At 34.4% G+C, this 15,233-nt stretch overlaps 1 protein-coding gene and 1 pseudogene across 3 annotated transcripts; one reads left to right on the top strand and one right to left on the bottom strand.

The window, feature by feature from the left end:
• The first annotated feature begins 7,910 nt into the window (after positions 1–7,910).
• Positions 7,911–10,076, top strand: LOC106294844 (annotated as a pseudogene).
• LOC106294843 (protein NLP4) lies at positions 9,927–14,144 on the bottom strand. Of its 3 annotated transcripts, XM_013730520.1 has the most exons (5): positions 13,891–14,144; positions 13,704–13,797; positions 12,556–13,402; positions 11,144–12,008; positions 9,927–11,050 (listed from the first exon to the last, which is right to left on the bottom strand). In XM_013730520.1, the coding sequence occupies exons 3-5, from the start codon at positions 13,348–13,350 to the stop codon at positions 10,278–10,280; spliced, it is 2,433 nt and encodes an 810-aa protein (XP_013585974.1). In that variant the 5' UTR covers positions 13,351–13,402; positions 13,704–13,797; positions 13,891–14,144; the 3' UTR covers positions 9,927–10,277. The 3 variants fall into 3 exon arrangements, with proteins under 3 accessions (XP_013585974.1, XP_013585973.1, XP_013585975.1); XM_013730519.1 differs by having other exon boundaries at positions 13,704–14,141; XM_013730521.1 differs by lacking the exon at positions 13,891–14,144 and having other exon boundaries at positions 12,556–13,323; positions 13,704–13,881.
• Positions 14,145–15,233: the final 1,089 nt, after the last annotated feature.

Here is a 15,233-nt window from a genome sequence, read left to right as displayed (position 1 = left end):
TGGTGTACAAAAGAGTGAGATGAGTGATGGTATTTATAGTGAACAACAATACATAAAATAACAAAGATGGTGCTTAATTTGGTAAATGAGTGGGTGATCATAGTGTTTGATGAGTAGATGATCATAGTGCTTGAGTTGGTAAAGGAGTGGATGATCATAGTGCTTGAGTTTGGTAAAGAAGTGGATGATCATTTCAATGCTTATCTTATAACATTGACTTATTTGTTTGCTCAGCATGCTTTCTTAGTTGAAATTTCAATTATGTGAAGAAGGGCTGACGCATCACGGGACTTGCATGAACGTATTTTCTGTTTCATGGTTCTCCAAGTCTTATTTACTTTCCTCTGATGGAACCATAGGTCTGTATATCCACCTAGTTTAGTTTTTTTTTATCATATGAAATTGTTGTCTCGACTCTGGAGTGTAGATTCTATATACATGTTTGGGGGTAAAATGAGAAGTGTTAGTTTCTACTTTTTACTTGAAAATATGTCAAACAAAGTATCAAAATTATAATATCCAGAACTGCAGATATCAATTATACGGTATAATTATATTCGTACAGTACGTCACAGATTCTTCACGGAACAGCTCTATCGTGTTTAAATAGCGTCGAGCATGTGTAAGAGGCTGTACGAGTTTCTTTCAATGGATAATAAATTCTATGAAACTTAATTTGTAAGGGTGAATCTATTTGAGGACCCAATATATATAGTAACTTGTCATTGGAAGTCAATTTGTAAGGGTGAATCTATTAGATTGCTATTTCTACAGTCTACTACACACGATTTGCCACTTGTTCGTCCATTTACAATAAATAAATAAACCTGCCTTAATAAAAAAGATCAGAACAAATTATAAATAAAATAAAAGAGGTACTTTTCGTTAAGAAGATTTGATGATTTTCTTTTTAAGATTTGGTAGTAGATCTTGCAAATTAGTCAAAGACACAAATTAATTATTATTTTGTTTAGTCTTTACCAATCCAACGTTTTTTTAAAGTGTAATAATGGTGGATCTCATCTCGCATCAAAACCGAAAATTACTTAATACTCATTCCCGATCGTTTAACGGATTTGAAATGTTAGCTTAATTAGTAAAATGCTAGTAGTTGTTACAGATTTTTTTTTTTTTTTTTGGTCAAAATGATAAGATTTATACCATTTTTTTAGAGTTTTACAATGTTGTAAAACACAACTTAGAGCATCTCCAATGTACACCTCTATAATTTTCTCTAAAATATTTTATTATAGAGACATACATTGGAGCATTTTCACCTCTATAATACAGTTTTTCTATTTTAGAAAAAAATATAGAGATAGAAATAGAAGTGGGTTGAAAATGGTCTAATTACAAAAAAGAAAAGGATCAAAAGAGAGAGCAATAAGAAAAGAGGAAGATTAACTAAAGGGGAAAAAAACCAAAAGTAGAGCTCAAGTAAAGAGTGATGAGGAACCGACAAAGCAGGCCGAAACAAAGATAGGAGCTTATCTCTGATAGCACGATCCACCACACGAAAGAACGCCTCCGGAGACGAAGACACACCCATGAAGATACGTGCATTCCTCTCCCGCCAGATGTTGTAGATGATGACTTGATTCAGAAGCTTGAGCACTGCAACTGCTCGAGAAGCATGAGGGCCTTGAAGCTGCTGGCACATGCAACCGATTGCTGCTAACGATGCAGGGGGAGACGCCATGAACCTGCCACAAAAACGAGTCCAAGTAGCAGCCGCAAAAAAGACATTCAAAGAACATGTGGCTAATAGATTCATCGGCTACAGAACAAAGAACACAACCTGATGGGACTGTCACTCCCCAGGAAATCAAACGGTCTCGAGTTGGCAGCCTTTCGAGGAAAGCAGTCCAAGAAATAAAGGAACAACGAGGGATCTCCTACCTAAAGCTGACCACATAATGCCACTGAACTAATGGATTAGGAACTCTGATCCTCTCCCAAGTGACCCTAGAGAAGAAATTCGGACCAAATCCACCAGAGTGATTTCTCCACTAGTAAACATTGCTACCATTAGCAGCAGAGGGAACCGGCGTTGTTGAAAGAATTATCTGAAGGGTCTCAGCTATATCTGAACGGGCCGGAGGGAGATTCCAATGACCATTACGTGCGGCTTTAGAGATAGTTGCAGTGAGAGGGATCCTTAGAGACCGGGGTCCCGTAGATCCAAACAGAAGATGAAGAGGACCCAGCTCAGTCCAATAATCATACCAGAACAAAACTGTGTTTCCATCTCAAACGCTGCATCGGAGGAAAAGCAGAAGCTGTTGCTTTAGCTGAAGCATGCTTCTAACAGTCCTTGAGAATCTAGGCGAATCATTCACAAGCCAAAGACTTTTGCCACCAAATCTTAAGCCATGGTAATACGATTACTAGTTGTAGTTGTAGAGTTATTAATACAATAAAGTTACTTAAGCCATGCAATGAGAGTTTTTTCCCCAACGGCTTAATATGAGTAAATAAGAGTTCCAAAAGTATTATGACAAAAAAGAGTTCCGAAGCATTTCACCTAGAACTTTTCAACCAAAAAAAAAAAGAGTTCCGAAAGTAAATGCACTAGATCGTTTTTTTTGTTAATTTCATATGTTTATATCAATTTTAATGCCATTAAGATATTAGATGCGTGAATTGTAAGAAGATCAAAATTAACGTGAACAAATATGAAAAAGAAGAGGAAGAAGAATGAAAAAGTTACAAAACATATTAGCTTGAAAAAGTTACAAAACATATAGCTTGAAGATAGAAAAAAAGAGAGCAAACATACGACGGAGAAAAAGATATAGATTGGTGAAATTGACAAATTTATTTATCGTCTAGACTATATTTGCGAAGTGATTTTGCCACACGTATTTTTTACAATCAATTTCACAAAACAAATATGACATAATTACTGAAATTGATTGTCTTATAGCTTAATATGACATGGACAATTGCATTTAGTGTTAATTTATATTTTTAGTAATTTTTTAAAATATGGTAATAACTCATATATTACATTTAATGTCAATTTATATTTTTGAATTTTTTTTTAAAATATGGGAATAACTCATAAATCATCATTAAAATAAATATATTCAAATAAGGCATTATAAATTTCGAAATATAATTTAATTATATATTTTTAAAGTATACAATTTTATTACTAAAATTTTTAAAAATGTATACAATTTTTTTAGAAAATTATAAAAATTTAATCGTAAAATCATTATTTTCTTATATATCTACAAATTTTATAAATATTGTTTAATTTAATTTTTGGTAATTATGCAACTTTTAAAAATTTATTTAATATATTTAATTAAATAAATAGATAGAAAAATCTATCTAAGATAATAGTTTCAAATATATACATGCATATTTTTAAATATAATTTTTATGTTTAATTGAATCAAATTTATATTAAAATATTGATATGAAAAAAGAAAATTTAAAATATTAATAAAATTTTATTTTAAAATATAATTTATATTTATCTGTTAAAAAATATTTTTATTTTTTTTACTAATCATACACCTAGTTGATGATAAAGTACCGTTAGCTAACTAAAGAAAATTAGTCACATATTTCTAAAACGGGTAACTAAAGTCAATGCGGGATATGAGAGATGAGGACAGTGTGACCATTATCTAAATAAAAGAAAATCAGTGGGACTTGAAGAGGATGTAATAGCAACGTAATGTCAATCAGTTTAATATGGACCGTCCATTTGTTGAGATCACACAATTGAACATCCACTGTCGGCCTCGTGGGTTCTCCCCCCACACGCTGTACTGTTTTTCCATTTAAAGTGACGGGTCAATCCGAGGGTATTCTATCCGAATTTGAATCCCTCCATAGTCTTCCTTAGAGCATTTCCTACCCAAAAAACTTATTTTAAGGTAAAACTTCAAACTAAAGATTTGAGAATTAATTACTCCAACTATGAATCTTTAAAAATTTTTTAAAAAATTTAATTATTTAAATTACAGTAACATTAACAAAAGTTACTAATAATGATAAAATTTCACAAATACATATAAAATATACTTTTAATATATTATACAGCACACAATATTACAATACTATATAATAAAAATAATAAAAATTACATATATAATAAAACAACACATACACACAAATTTTAGAAAATTACATATAACATGCCAAATTACTCAAACATTGTTTCCGTAAGATATGTAATGTTTAAGTGTTTTATATAATTTTCTTTAATTTCTGTTAAATTTGTTTATTGTATTTTTATTTTGTGTGAGCTTTATTTAATGTATTTTTCTATTGTGTGAACTTTCTTTTCATGTTATGTAATATTTATTTTATTTCATTTTGGTGTACTTAAGTTATTCTAAATAAAGTTATTAGATATATTTTTAAAGAAAATAATTATAAGAACTAAAAAGAAAATAAATAGTAGTTTTGAGGTTTTAAACAGTGAAACCTCGAATCTGAGGTGTCACTATTCAAAACCTCAAAATTTAAAAATTTGAGGTTGAGTTGGAATGACAAAAACCTCAAAATTTGAGGATTTGAGATTAAGTTGGAGATGCTCTTAGAAACATTAGTATTATTTCATTCCTACTTTTTTTTTAAGTGTCATTCTAATTTTTTTTTTTTATTAAACAAAAATACTATTTTAGAATTAATGCAAATTATACTTATTTTCAGTTTAATTTTAGGGCTTATTTGCCAACTAGCCATATTTAGAAGACAAATTAAGTGAGTAACAATGATTTTGACATAATGTAGAAACTAACATTTACACCCTAATTTATCCGGGTATACCATTCATCTTTGCCATTATCCGGTAATAATATGTTATGTATGTCCATGTAGTTTATGTAATGCATGGTCAAGTCTGTCTAAAAATATTTCATTAGAAAGAAGGAGTCATCTACGTTACACTTTTATTAATCACGTACATATACACCGAATGTTCTACTTTATATAACCAAAATAGTATATATTATAACCTAACCCACAATCCGTAATACTAAACATATCCCAACTCCAAACTCTAGATACTAAACCTTATCCCAATCACACCTTAACCCCTAAATACTAAACTCTAAACTCTAATCAATAAACCCTAAACCAAATATAAATCATAAATCAAAATATAAAAACAAAACCCAAATAAAATAGAAAAAACTAAATAACATAGTACATATTGGAGAAATTATGAAATATTTATAATTGCATGGAAAAAATTAATGCTGACCCTAAACATACCCTCTCACCTTCTAAATGCTAAACCCTAAACCCGAATCAATAAACCCTAAACCCAAATATAAATCATAAATCCAAATATAAAACCAAAACCCAAATAAAATAGAAAAAAACTAAATAACATAGTACATATTGTAGAAATTACGAAATGTCTATAATTACATGGAAGAAGTTAATGCTGACCCCAAACATACCACTTCACCTTCTAAATGCTAAACCCAAAACCCGAATCACTAAACTCTTACCCAAATATAAACCATAAACTGAAACATAAGCCCTAAACCCAAATAGAATGAAAAAAAACATAGTACATATTAATGAAAATATGAAATGTCTATGATTTCATGGAAGAAGTTAATATTGACTCCAACCATACCTCCTCACCTTCTAAATAATAAACCGTAAATCCTAAACTCTAATCACTAAACCTTAACCCAAATATGAATCCTAAATCCAAATATCAAAATCTAAATCTTAACCTGTATTAATCCCAATTTTCCATAAACTAAACCCAAATTTCAAAATGCCAGTAAAATGCATTACCATTCTACATGAATCATATATAATAGAAATGGTGAAAATGTAGTTTCAAATGTTGATATGGTCATGCCTTCACGGAAGGTGGTAATGCTTGCCCCAATGTCAACTCCAATCGTACATAAACTAAACCTTATCAACTATCACTAAACCTTACACAGAAATATAAACCCTAGCCACTAATCACTAAACTCTACGTGAAAATATAAACCCTAATTCAATGACAACCCCAATCTTTCATAAACTAAACCCCCAAATAATATGCATTTCCATTCTACATGAGCCTATAGAATAAAAAATATGACAAACGATATAGCACTATACATATATATTGTTCAAATTTTGAAGTGTCTACAATCTAGATACTAAAATTTATCCCAACCCCACCCAACCCCTAAATACTAAACCATAAACTCTAATCAGTGAACCCTAAACCCAAATATAAACCATAAACCCAAATATAAACCCTAAACCCAAATAGAATGGAACAAAATAAATAGCATAGTACATACTGGTTAAATTATGAAATATCTATGATTGCATGAAAGAAGTTAATAATGACTCCAACCATAACCCCTCACCTTCTAATTAGTAAACCCTAAACCGTAATCACTAAACCCTAAACCCAAATATCAAAATATAAAAATGTACACAATATTATGCAATATTAAATTATATTATATAATATTAAACTATACAATATAAATCATAGTACGATTTTTACAGATTCAAAAACATGTAACAATAGTTAGATATTAAGAAAATTACAAAATATATTTCTAAACAAAATAGAACACTCTTTATTAATTGTCAAATGGAATAGAACAAGATAAAATAGTATAGTAACAAAGAGGTAGAAGACAACAAGACGCATCTGGGAAGAAGAATTGGCCACAATTATTTCACGTTGCCGTGTCGCCTCTTCCGTCAGACAAAACACCATCGATTTCACAATCAGAGAAACCTCCCATTCAGTCACCCACCGAGAATTCAAAGACGCTATACTCCTGCAAAAATCAACTCCGATAATCGTGTCTGTCTCATTGCTGTCTCCCAAATCTGAGAATCAAACGATTTAATTTCTCGAGAAAGAAGAAAGGTAAAAATTACGGAGATGATGACGGAGCAAATACGGTGGCGACGATGAAAAAAATGATGATGGCTGTGCTGGTTGTACATGTAGATGTGATTGAAGCTATGTGACAGAGATTTATGTGTTCGTCGTATAAAAAAGAGAAATTTGAGAGAGAGAGAGAGAGAGAGAGAGAGAGAGAGAGAGAGAGAGAGAGAGAGAGAGAGAGAGAGAGGAACATGAAGAAAGAGAGAAGAAGAAAAAAAATTATGTGTTGGAGATGTGTGACTTTCTAGTGGACACAAATTATTTTAAAAATATAATAATTATTAATTTATTTTTTTTCTGCAGGTTTTGCCGGTTACAACATATGTCAATATGACAATATTACAGACAAATGATACAGTGAAAAAATAGAGTTTTTAGTTATAGATTGAATTATAATTTTTTGGTGGTTATACAGCCCAATTTTCCTTAATTTTAATTGTAAACAGCATTGAGAAAAAAAAATTGTAATAAAAATTTGGAATGAAAGTAATTAAACAAAATAATTTTGCAATAAAAATTTGGCAAAGGTTGAAAATAGTCATACACCAAAGCAAAATACAATGGGCAAATTAGTACACAAAGATGGACCTGAGTCCTGACCATTTAAATGCCAAAGAAAAGAGAGACAGGTCATGAGGGTTGAGGATGATGACGAGAAGAGATTATAAAATTTTGGATGAAATTAATTTTGATCCAAAATTTTATAATCTCTTGGTCTAGTGGTATTGGAACTCCGGCTGGAGTGCCCGCCCTGGGTTCGAGTCGCCTTGGCCATCTTCCCGCCTATAACCGTGCGTGCCCGGATGGAAGGCCTCGTGGGGATTAGTCTGGGCTTACCGCCTGAGAACCCCACGGTCATCAAAAAAAAAAAAAAAAAAAATGAAATTAATTTTGATATTTTGGAAGACGATAAAATGAGAAAAAATATTTAATTATTTAAAAAGGAGGGTCCTACTTGGTAAAGAACAAAACGAAACTCGGCGTCTTCTACCACTTAAATATTCCAACAACAAAAAAAGAAAAAAAAAGAGTTTAATAGTTAACACAGAAGAATGAAGAAGAACACAAAACTAAAAACTGTTGTAACATTTCCGTGATTTTCTCTCCCGTTTCCTGTGTACATTCTATTCTCTTAAAAATACTTTTTGTTTCTTTCTTGTTTCATATGATCCTTGTATAGTTCTATCAATCTCTTCAAATTCTAGGTTTATTTTTCTTCCTTTGTTGTGTCTGGTGTGGTATTTCTGGGGCCGTATCAGCTCCATTTCTAGAATCTCTTCTCTCTTCCTCAAACCACTCCATTTTTAGAAAAAAAAGAGATGACTTGCTTCTCTTGTTTGAATCCTCGAACCAAGAAGGACATACGAGTCGACATTGATGCCTCTCGATGCAACTCTCGTTGCCCAACAACCGACTCATCAGGTTCCTTTTCAATTCCAATCCAAACACACTTTTACTGTTCTGTCTGAAAGTTTTGTTCTTTTTGTTTGTTTGTTTGTTTACACAATGTTTTATGATTACAGTTCTTGGAAGTGATACAACAGGAACAAAGTCGATTTCTGGTATTTTAGGTTAGTACTGTGTTTATTAATGTCACCACCATGTTACAAAAAAAAAAAGAAAAAAACGTCACCACCCTATTGGACTTTGTACATTTTTGGAAGTGATACAAAAAGGTATGAACTGTGTTTTGTTTCTCCATAACATTTTGAGTTAAAAATCTTGTCGGAATCTGGAACAGTAAACGGAAAGGTGAATAGTCCGAAAACTGGTGGTGGAGCTAAGAGTTTCACGTTTAAAGAGTTAGCTTCTGCAACAAGAAACTTCCGTGAAGTCAATCTGCTCGGTGAAGGAGGCTTTGGTAGAGTTTACAAGGGTCGTCTAGACTCAGGAAAAGTCAGATCCTCAACCCCTTGAAAAGAAACCTCTGTTTTTCATAAAATATTTGATGTAACGCTATCTTCTTCAACCAGGTGGTGGCTATTAAACAATTGAATCCAGATGGGGTTCAAGGGAACCGAGAATTCATAGTTGAAGTTCTTATGCTTAGCTTACTCCACCACCCGAACCTCGTTACACTCATCGGTTACTGTACTTCTGGTGATCAAAGACTTCTTGTCTATGAGTACATGCCAATGGGAAGCTTAGAAGATCACCTCTTTGGTTACTTAATTTACTTGAACCCTCCTCCATCTTACTAATAAATAATATTTCATTTTCAATCTTTTCTTTTTACTCTCATGTTTTGATTTACAGATCTTGACTCAAAATCAAGAACCATTAGGCTGGAACACAAGAATAAAAATCGCGGTTGGTGCGGCTAGGGGAATAGAGTATCTTCACTGCACAGCAGACCCGCCAGTGATTTACCGCGACTTGAAATCAGCAAACATACTGTTAGACAAAGACTTCAGCCCCAAGCTTTCTGATTTCGGACTGGCGAAACTCGGTCCTGTAGGAGATAGAACTCATGTATCCACACGAGTCATGGGAACTTATGGTTACTGTGCTCCCGAGTACGCAATGAGCGGGAAACTAACAGTTAAATCTGATATCTACTGCTTCGGTGTTGTCCTTCTTGAGCTGCTAACCGGGAGAAAAGCCATCGATTTGAATCAAACGCAAGGCGAGCAGAATCTTGTTTCTTGGGTAAGTTAGTAACTAAGTTGTTAACCCGGAAACTTCTACTCTTGTTTAACCTAGTATTTTGTTTTTAATGTGTCTGCTGTAGTCACGTCCATACCTAAAGGATCAGAAGAAGTTTGGACATTTAGTGGATCCCTCTCTACGAGGCAGATACCCAAGACGTTGTTTAAACTATGCTATTGCCATTATTGCTATGTGTCTGAACGAAGAAGCTCATTGTCGACCGTTTATAGGTGACATAGTTGTTGCACTCGAGTACTTAGCCGCACAGAGTCGGTCTCATGAAGTTAGAAACGTCTCCTTCACGTCACCTGAGGTCACAAGAACGCCACTACATGACTCATAGAAACTTTAAGAGTCTTGAGATCTTTAATAATTTCATGTTCTGTAAAAATGTTTTTTTTTTTCTTTACGACAAAACAAGAATTCATATATTTTGGTCAATGTTTTTTTTTTTTTAACAGATTTACACTTATTTGTGGCTATATGTATATGAATATGACAGTTATAGAAACAATAGAGTAAGAAAGGATCTTTACATCATTACATGTTCTTCTCTCTGCTGCGTTTGATAAAACAAAACACAAAGCAATCTACTAATAATCCTTTCAAAAAAGAAAAAAAGAAGCACAGCATTAAAAATTTATGAACATTTATAACACAACACAAAGGTATAAAGCTCTAAAGCTCTTGTGCCATGTCCTATAAACTCTTCTTTCTTCAATTCTCTGATTTATAGTCATTGCCATAAAGTATAACCTGTAGGTGAAGAACGTTCAGGGAAATGATGAGAAGAAGCATGAAGCAGAAGCTTAATGGTATGACTCGGTGTGGTTCTGCAAACATCTACACACTCTTCTACATCTTCATCACAAGTCAACAAAACCCATTCATTGTCTTCATCTAAGTACTTCAGATCATATCTGCTCATATCCTCTATGCTAAACCTCTTCCCTATCTCCCACAGCAGATCACTTAGCCTGCGTGAGTTCTTCATCCGGAACCTGATGTTCTCCTCTCCGTAGCTTACTTTAATCCTTAAAAAGTCATCATCTTGAGATGATGACGACAGCAAGTGTGTGCCTTGACCTTGAGGGATGTTTTCTAAACTAGAGAGAGTCAAAACTGAGCTTTGAAGATCGACCTCGCTGCTCACCTTCCTGAAAGTATCACCTTGAGAAGGATGAGCTGTTGCGCTACTGTTTAGTTGTGTTTCGCTGGAGCAGCATTGGCTAGAGCTTGAACTGTGACTGTACTGAGAAACAGGTGACTTTGAAAGCTGTAACGGTGGAGGAGGAGGAGGAGGAGGTGAGGTCTTAGCTTGTTGGGATGGTTCTAAGTTGGGGAAGTTAGCGTAGAAAGAGCCTATAGGAAGAGGACCTGAAACACCTTCAACAGAATCAATCACTCGTTGGATCTTCTGTAGAGAATGTCCCACTTTCTTGATCTTTCTTGATGGCCATCTCTGTATACCATGTTGCCTGCATATCCTCTTCAACGTCGTTGGACAAACTGAAAATAAAAAGAGATCAATCTTTAGGACATTCAGACAAAAACTGAATTAAAAAAAAAAAAAACAATATAACAAAACAAAATGCTGCTTACCACCGATACTCTTGGCTGCATCTTTAAGACTCCCTGCAAAGTACTGTCTAAGAACATCCAAAGTGATGGTTTTATCTGCCTTTGTACGCTTCTTCTCAGCCATGCTATTAAAACCACCAATGGTGAAAGTGTTGCTCTCATTGATATTAGCATCTCTGGTGTAGTCATAACCTCTCTTCAAACCAAACCCATCATTTGGCAGCTTGTCTCCTCCATCAAACACCAATCCAAGATTCTGAGGATTACTATGATGTAGCTCCGGTGTGTTCTCTACCTTTGGCGTGACTACCTCCTCCCTTTCCACCACTTCGCTCTCTTCTTCCAGCTCCTTATCCGTAACAGTCCTCAAGCTCCTAGGCACATGAGCCATAATGGTCGAAAGAGCGTTCAACATTTTCCTCTGCTCCCCCATATTATCACAGTCCTTAGGCAAAAAGAACTCCAACACAAAATCAGCGTCCCCCGTGTGGATGCAGCGCAGGCGTATCGCAACGGCGCCGTGTAAGCCGAACATATTAGCGTGGTGAGAGAGAGGGTACTCGGACTTCTTGTAGTTAGCGACATCAGGTGAGAAGCAAGGACCGTTGGTCAAGAAGGCTTGTCCTGCAACTCCTTGGCCTTTCAAGAGGTGGTGCTCAGAGCAAGCTTCTTGGAACTCACGGACCGTTGGATCGCCGAGGTAGCAAGCTTCGTCGATTGTTGACACGCAGTGGATGTAGTTCTCGTCGTTGTGACGGCACCCGCTTTTGCTTTGTTGGAGACATGAGACCCATGTCTGAGCTAGAGGGAGTTTGTGCGTCTCACAAGCACATCTCAAGAGGTTTCGGATTTCAGGTAATGCAGCTTTGTAGGATAAGTCACATCCCTGAAATAAAAGAACAAACAATGCAGTTAATACCACATTACCTAGGCCTGAGCACATGTATCCCGAACCAAAAAAACCAAAACTGGAGAATCAAACATGTACCCGAATTACCATAATATAGTTTATATATTTATAAATAACTAGATTTAGTTTTAAAATAATCAAATACAGTAGTTTTAAAATTTTATCCACAAACCGAATACCCAAAAAACTTAAAAATTATCCGAATTATCCAAATTTTATTCGAAAAGACCAAAAATTCTGATACTTAATCGAAAAACTGAATTTCCTTTCTTTTTTAACATGAATTAACCAAAAAAATGGAACCGAATAGGATCTGAAATTACCTTGGATATTAGTCGGTTCCCAACTTTGTTACCCGAACTACGAAAACCGAAATAACCGAACAAAAACGGAACCAAACTCCTAAACAACCGAATGGATCCTAAACATCTAAAGAACCGAAAAAGCGAACACGAACCAAGAACCGAATGCTTAGGGGTACCAATACCAGAAACTAGAGAACTTGTGTAGTTTATTTGCTTACCTTTAGAGAAGGCGGAACCGGAAGTTCAGTACTCCTAAGATCAACCGCCTGAAGTGCTCTGCAGATGCTTTCAAGCTCAGGTTTTAGTTTAACCATCTCGGTAGTCATCACAACCTCAATAACACCCAAGCAAATCTTACTCCCTTGCTCAAACACCGGAATCGCCAGCGTCCCACGGACATCACAGTCCTGAGCGTGCTGGACTCTCGGATACTCCTCGCTCTTGAAGAACCTAACATCAGGAGTCCACTCAGGGAGCTTCCCCAAGAAAACCCTTCCAGGCAATCCAGCCAAGGCCTTGGAGTCATCTTGCTCGGCAGAGAAGTGATAGTTCACAGAGATCTCTCTGTAGTTCGCAAGTCTCTGACACATGGGGTCGTGGCTGAAAGGCTGTTCCTTTGTGGTTAAAACTCGCTTACCGCCTCTGTTGACAGGAACCCATAGCTGTATAAGTGAGCCTCTCTCTGTTGTGTAGTCTTTAATGTGTTCAACTGCTTGGACTAGTCTCTCGGTGACAGAAGAACCACCGCCGCCTCCTGGTCCTATCCACCACCTTTTGTTATACTGAAACTCATCTGCACAATCTTGACCGTAGGTTTGAGATACTACACCTGATGTGCAGATAGCAGATGTGTCTTGAGGTGGAGACCACATGAAGGAAGATGGATCAAACGGAGGCAAGTTGAGAAACTCAGATCCGTCTGTTGTCTCTAACCAACATCCATCTAGTAGCAACCCATCCATGAACTCAGTGTCCATAACTGCGTTCTGAGTTTGAAGAAAACTATCTTCCATTGGTTTTGTTGGTTTTTTTAGCTAATCTCTAAATATCAATGAAGCGTACCATCTAGAAAAAAAAAACAAAGTATTGATTTTTCAATTAAGTTTTACAAACAAACAAAGAGGGTCGAGATCGAGATTCATAGATAAATCTAATTCATGATGACATAATAAGGAATCCAGAGTTATAAAATAAAAAGCTCAACTTTTTGTTTGATTCCTTCAAGCTGGTCAAAGTAAGAGAAACTCAATATCTTTATAGCTTAATAGATACACTGATTAAAACCCATAATGAAAGATCAAACCTTTAAAGCTTTTAGATGATAAATCAGGAAGATCTTTCTAATGGAGAAAACAAAGAAACTCACAAGGTAGAGAGAGAGATTCTTCGGAGATTCCTTAACTCAAGTGGTGTTTTAAGATTCCCTTTTTATAAACTGAAGTTTGTTGCAGTTTGTTTGTCTGAAATAAAAGGAACAGATGAGATGAGAAAGAAAAGAAAGCTGTAATTAAAGATGTCTGAATGGGTTATGTGTCTCTGTGAAGAAGAAGTACCTTAAGATGAAAACAAAATAAATAAATAAAGGAATTTAACTTTAAACATTTAAAATGAAAGAGAGTGAATATCTGTGGATCGTTATCTCCTCTATGCATCGGGACATAGCGAGACCTTATTGAGGTATTTGTTTTGTTTCGTTTTGGTTAAATTACAGAACATCTTACTCTCTCTCTTCCAGGCTGCTTAGGTTTTTGAGAGAAAAGAAGATTCTCTCACTCTCTAGAGAGAGTTGATGGAATAAACAAAACAAGCAATAACATGTCTTGTGCAGTGAATTTCTATTTATGTAGAAAAGTCAGAACTCTATTTTTGTTTAGCAAACGTCACGCATAGAGACAATGAGAATCAGAGAATATCAACAATAACTGTATGATAATAAAAAGAAGAAAATGATTATTTAAAAATATATATACATTTGATTTGACACCAACAACAGCAGAAAAAAGAACCTAAAACCTGTAAAAGCATTTTATTTTCTTTATTCTGTGACTAATCCTTTTTTAACCAGCTGACTAAAGATAAAATAGATTGTTTATTTTTATGATATTGTTTAATTCAGTTAGTGGTAGAATAAGATTCTACAAATTTTGTTGAAAATTTCAAATATAATGGCTGCACGTATCTTTAAAACATACCATATCTGATCTTTTTTTTTTTTTGGAGAAAATACCATATCTGATCTTGCCAATTTATTCAAAAGTTTATATGTTTGGAGAATGATTCTTCTTCAACATTTTGTCGCGGTGATGATGGCCAAAGCGCATTAATTTCCATTTTTAGACCCTTGTTGCTAAATGAAGACATGTTAACAATTATTATTGTTTGTGTTACTTGGTCCATCGAAATTGATCATTTTGGTACATGTTGCTATAACTGATTTTTATCACTACATAAAATCAAAGAATCTGAAAGCCGAGTCTTAAAAAAAAAAAGAATCTAAATGCCATTATACATTTTAGGCTTTCTATGCAGAAATATAATAAATCAAGTAAATAAAAAGAAACAAGTGAGGGAGTAGGTTCTTCCTTCCACTTGCTTAAAAAATACAGTTTTCTTATCAAATTGACAATATAAAATAGTTTAGTAAAACAAAAGTTTCTCATATATAATGCAGAGTATTATTGTGTAACCAACACCGTTTTCGCCTCGTGAATCTTATAGATTCCACCGCTCAAATATAATAGAAAACTACAAACCTTTTGTTAGGCAACACTACTCTTGAGTCGAGACTAATACTAAAGATGTTTTGATTGGTTGAGACAAATCTATCGAGCCATTCATTAATCCTTATCACCTTCTTTTGTATAATTTCACGGTGGTGTTATGTTATGTGGAAGTC

The sequence above is a fragment of the Brassica oleracea genome, chromosome C5, assembly GCF_000695525.1.
Source record: "Brassica oleracea var. oleracea cultivar TO1000 chromosome C5, BOL, whole genome shotgun sequence".
Classification (NCBI taxonomy): domain Eukaryota; kingdom Viridiplantae; phylum Streptophyta; class Magnoliopsida; order Brassicales; family Brassicaceae; genus Brassica; species Brassica oleracea.
Note: the sequence above shows the minus strand (reverse complement) of the source record. Positions and strands in the feature narration are given on the sequence as shown.

Excerpts from the sequence above, each read along its gene's own strand:
- LOC106294843 (XM_013730520.1), bottom strand. The coding sequence starts at position 13,350 with ATGGAAGATAGTTTTCTTCAAACTCAGAACGCAGTTATGGACACTGAG. Across the intron at positions 12,009-12,555 it reads CGGTTCCGCCTTCTCTAAAG|GGATGTGACTTATCCTACAA; the intron begins GTAAGCAAATAA and ends CTTTTATTTCAG. Across the intron at positions 11,051-11,143 it reads TGCAGCCAAGAGTATCGGTG|TTTGTCCAACGACGTTGAAG; the intron begins GTAAGCAGCATT and ends TTTTATTTTCAG.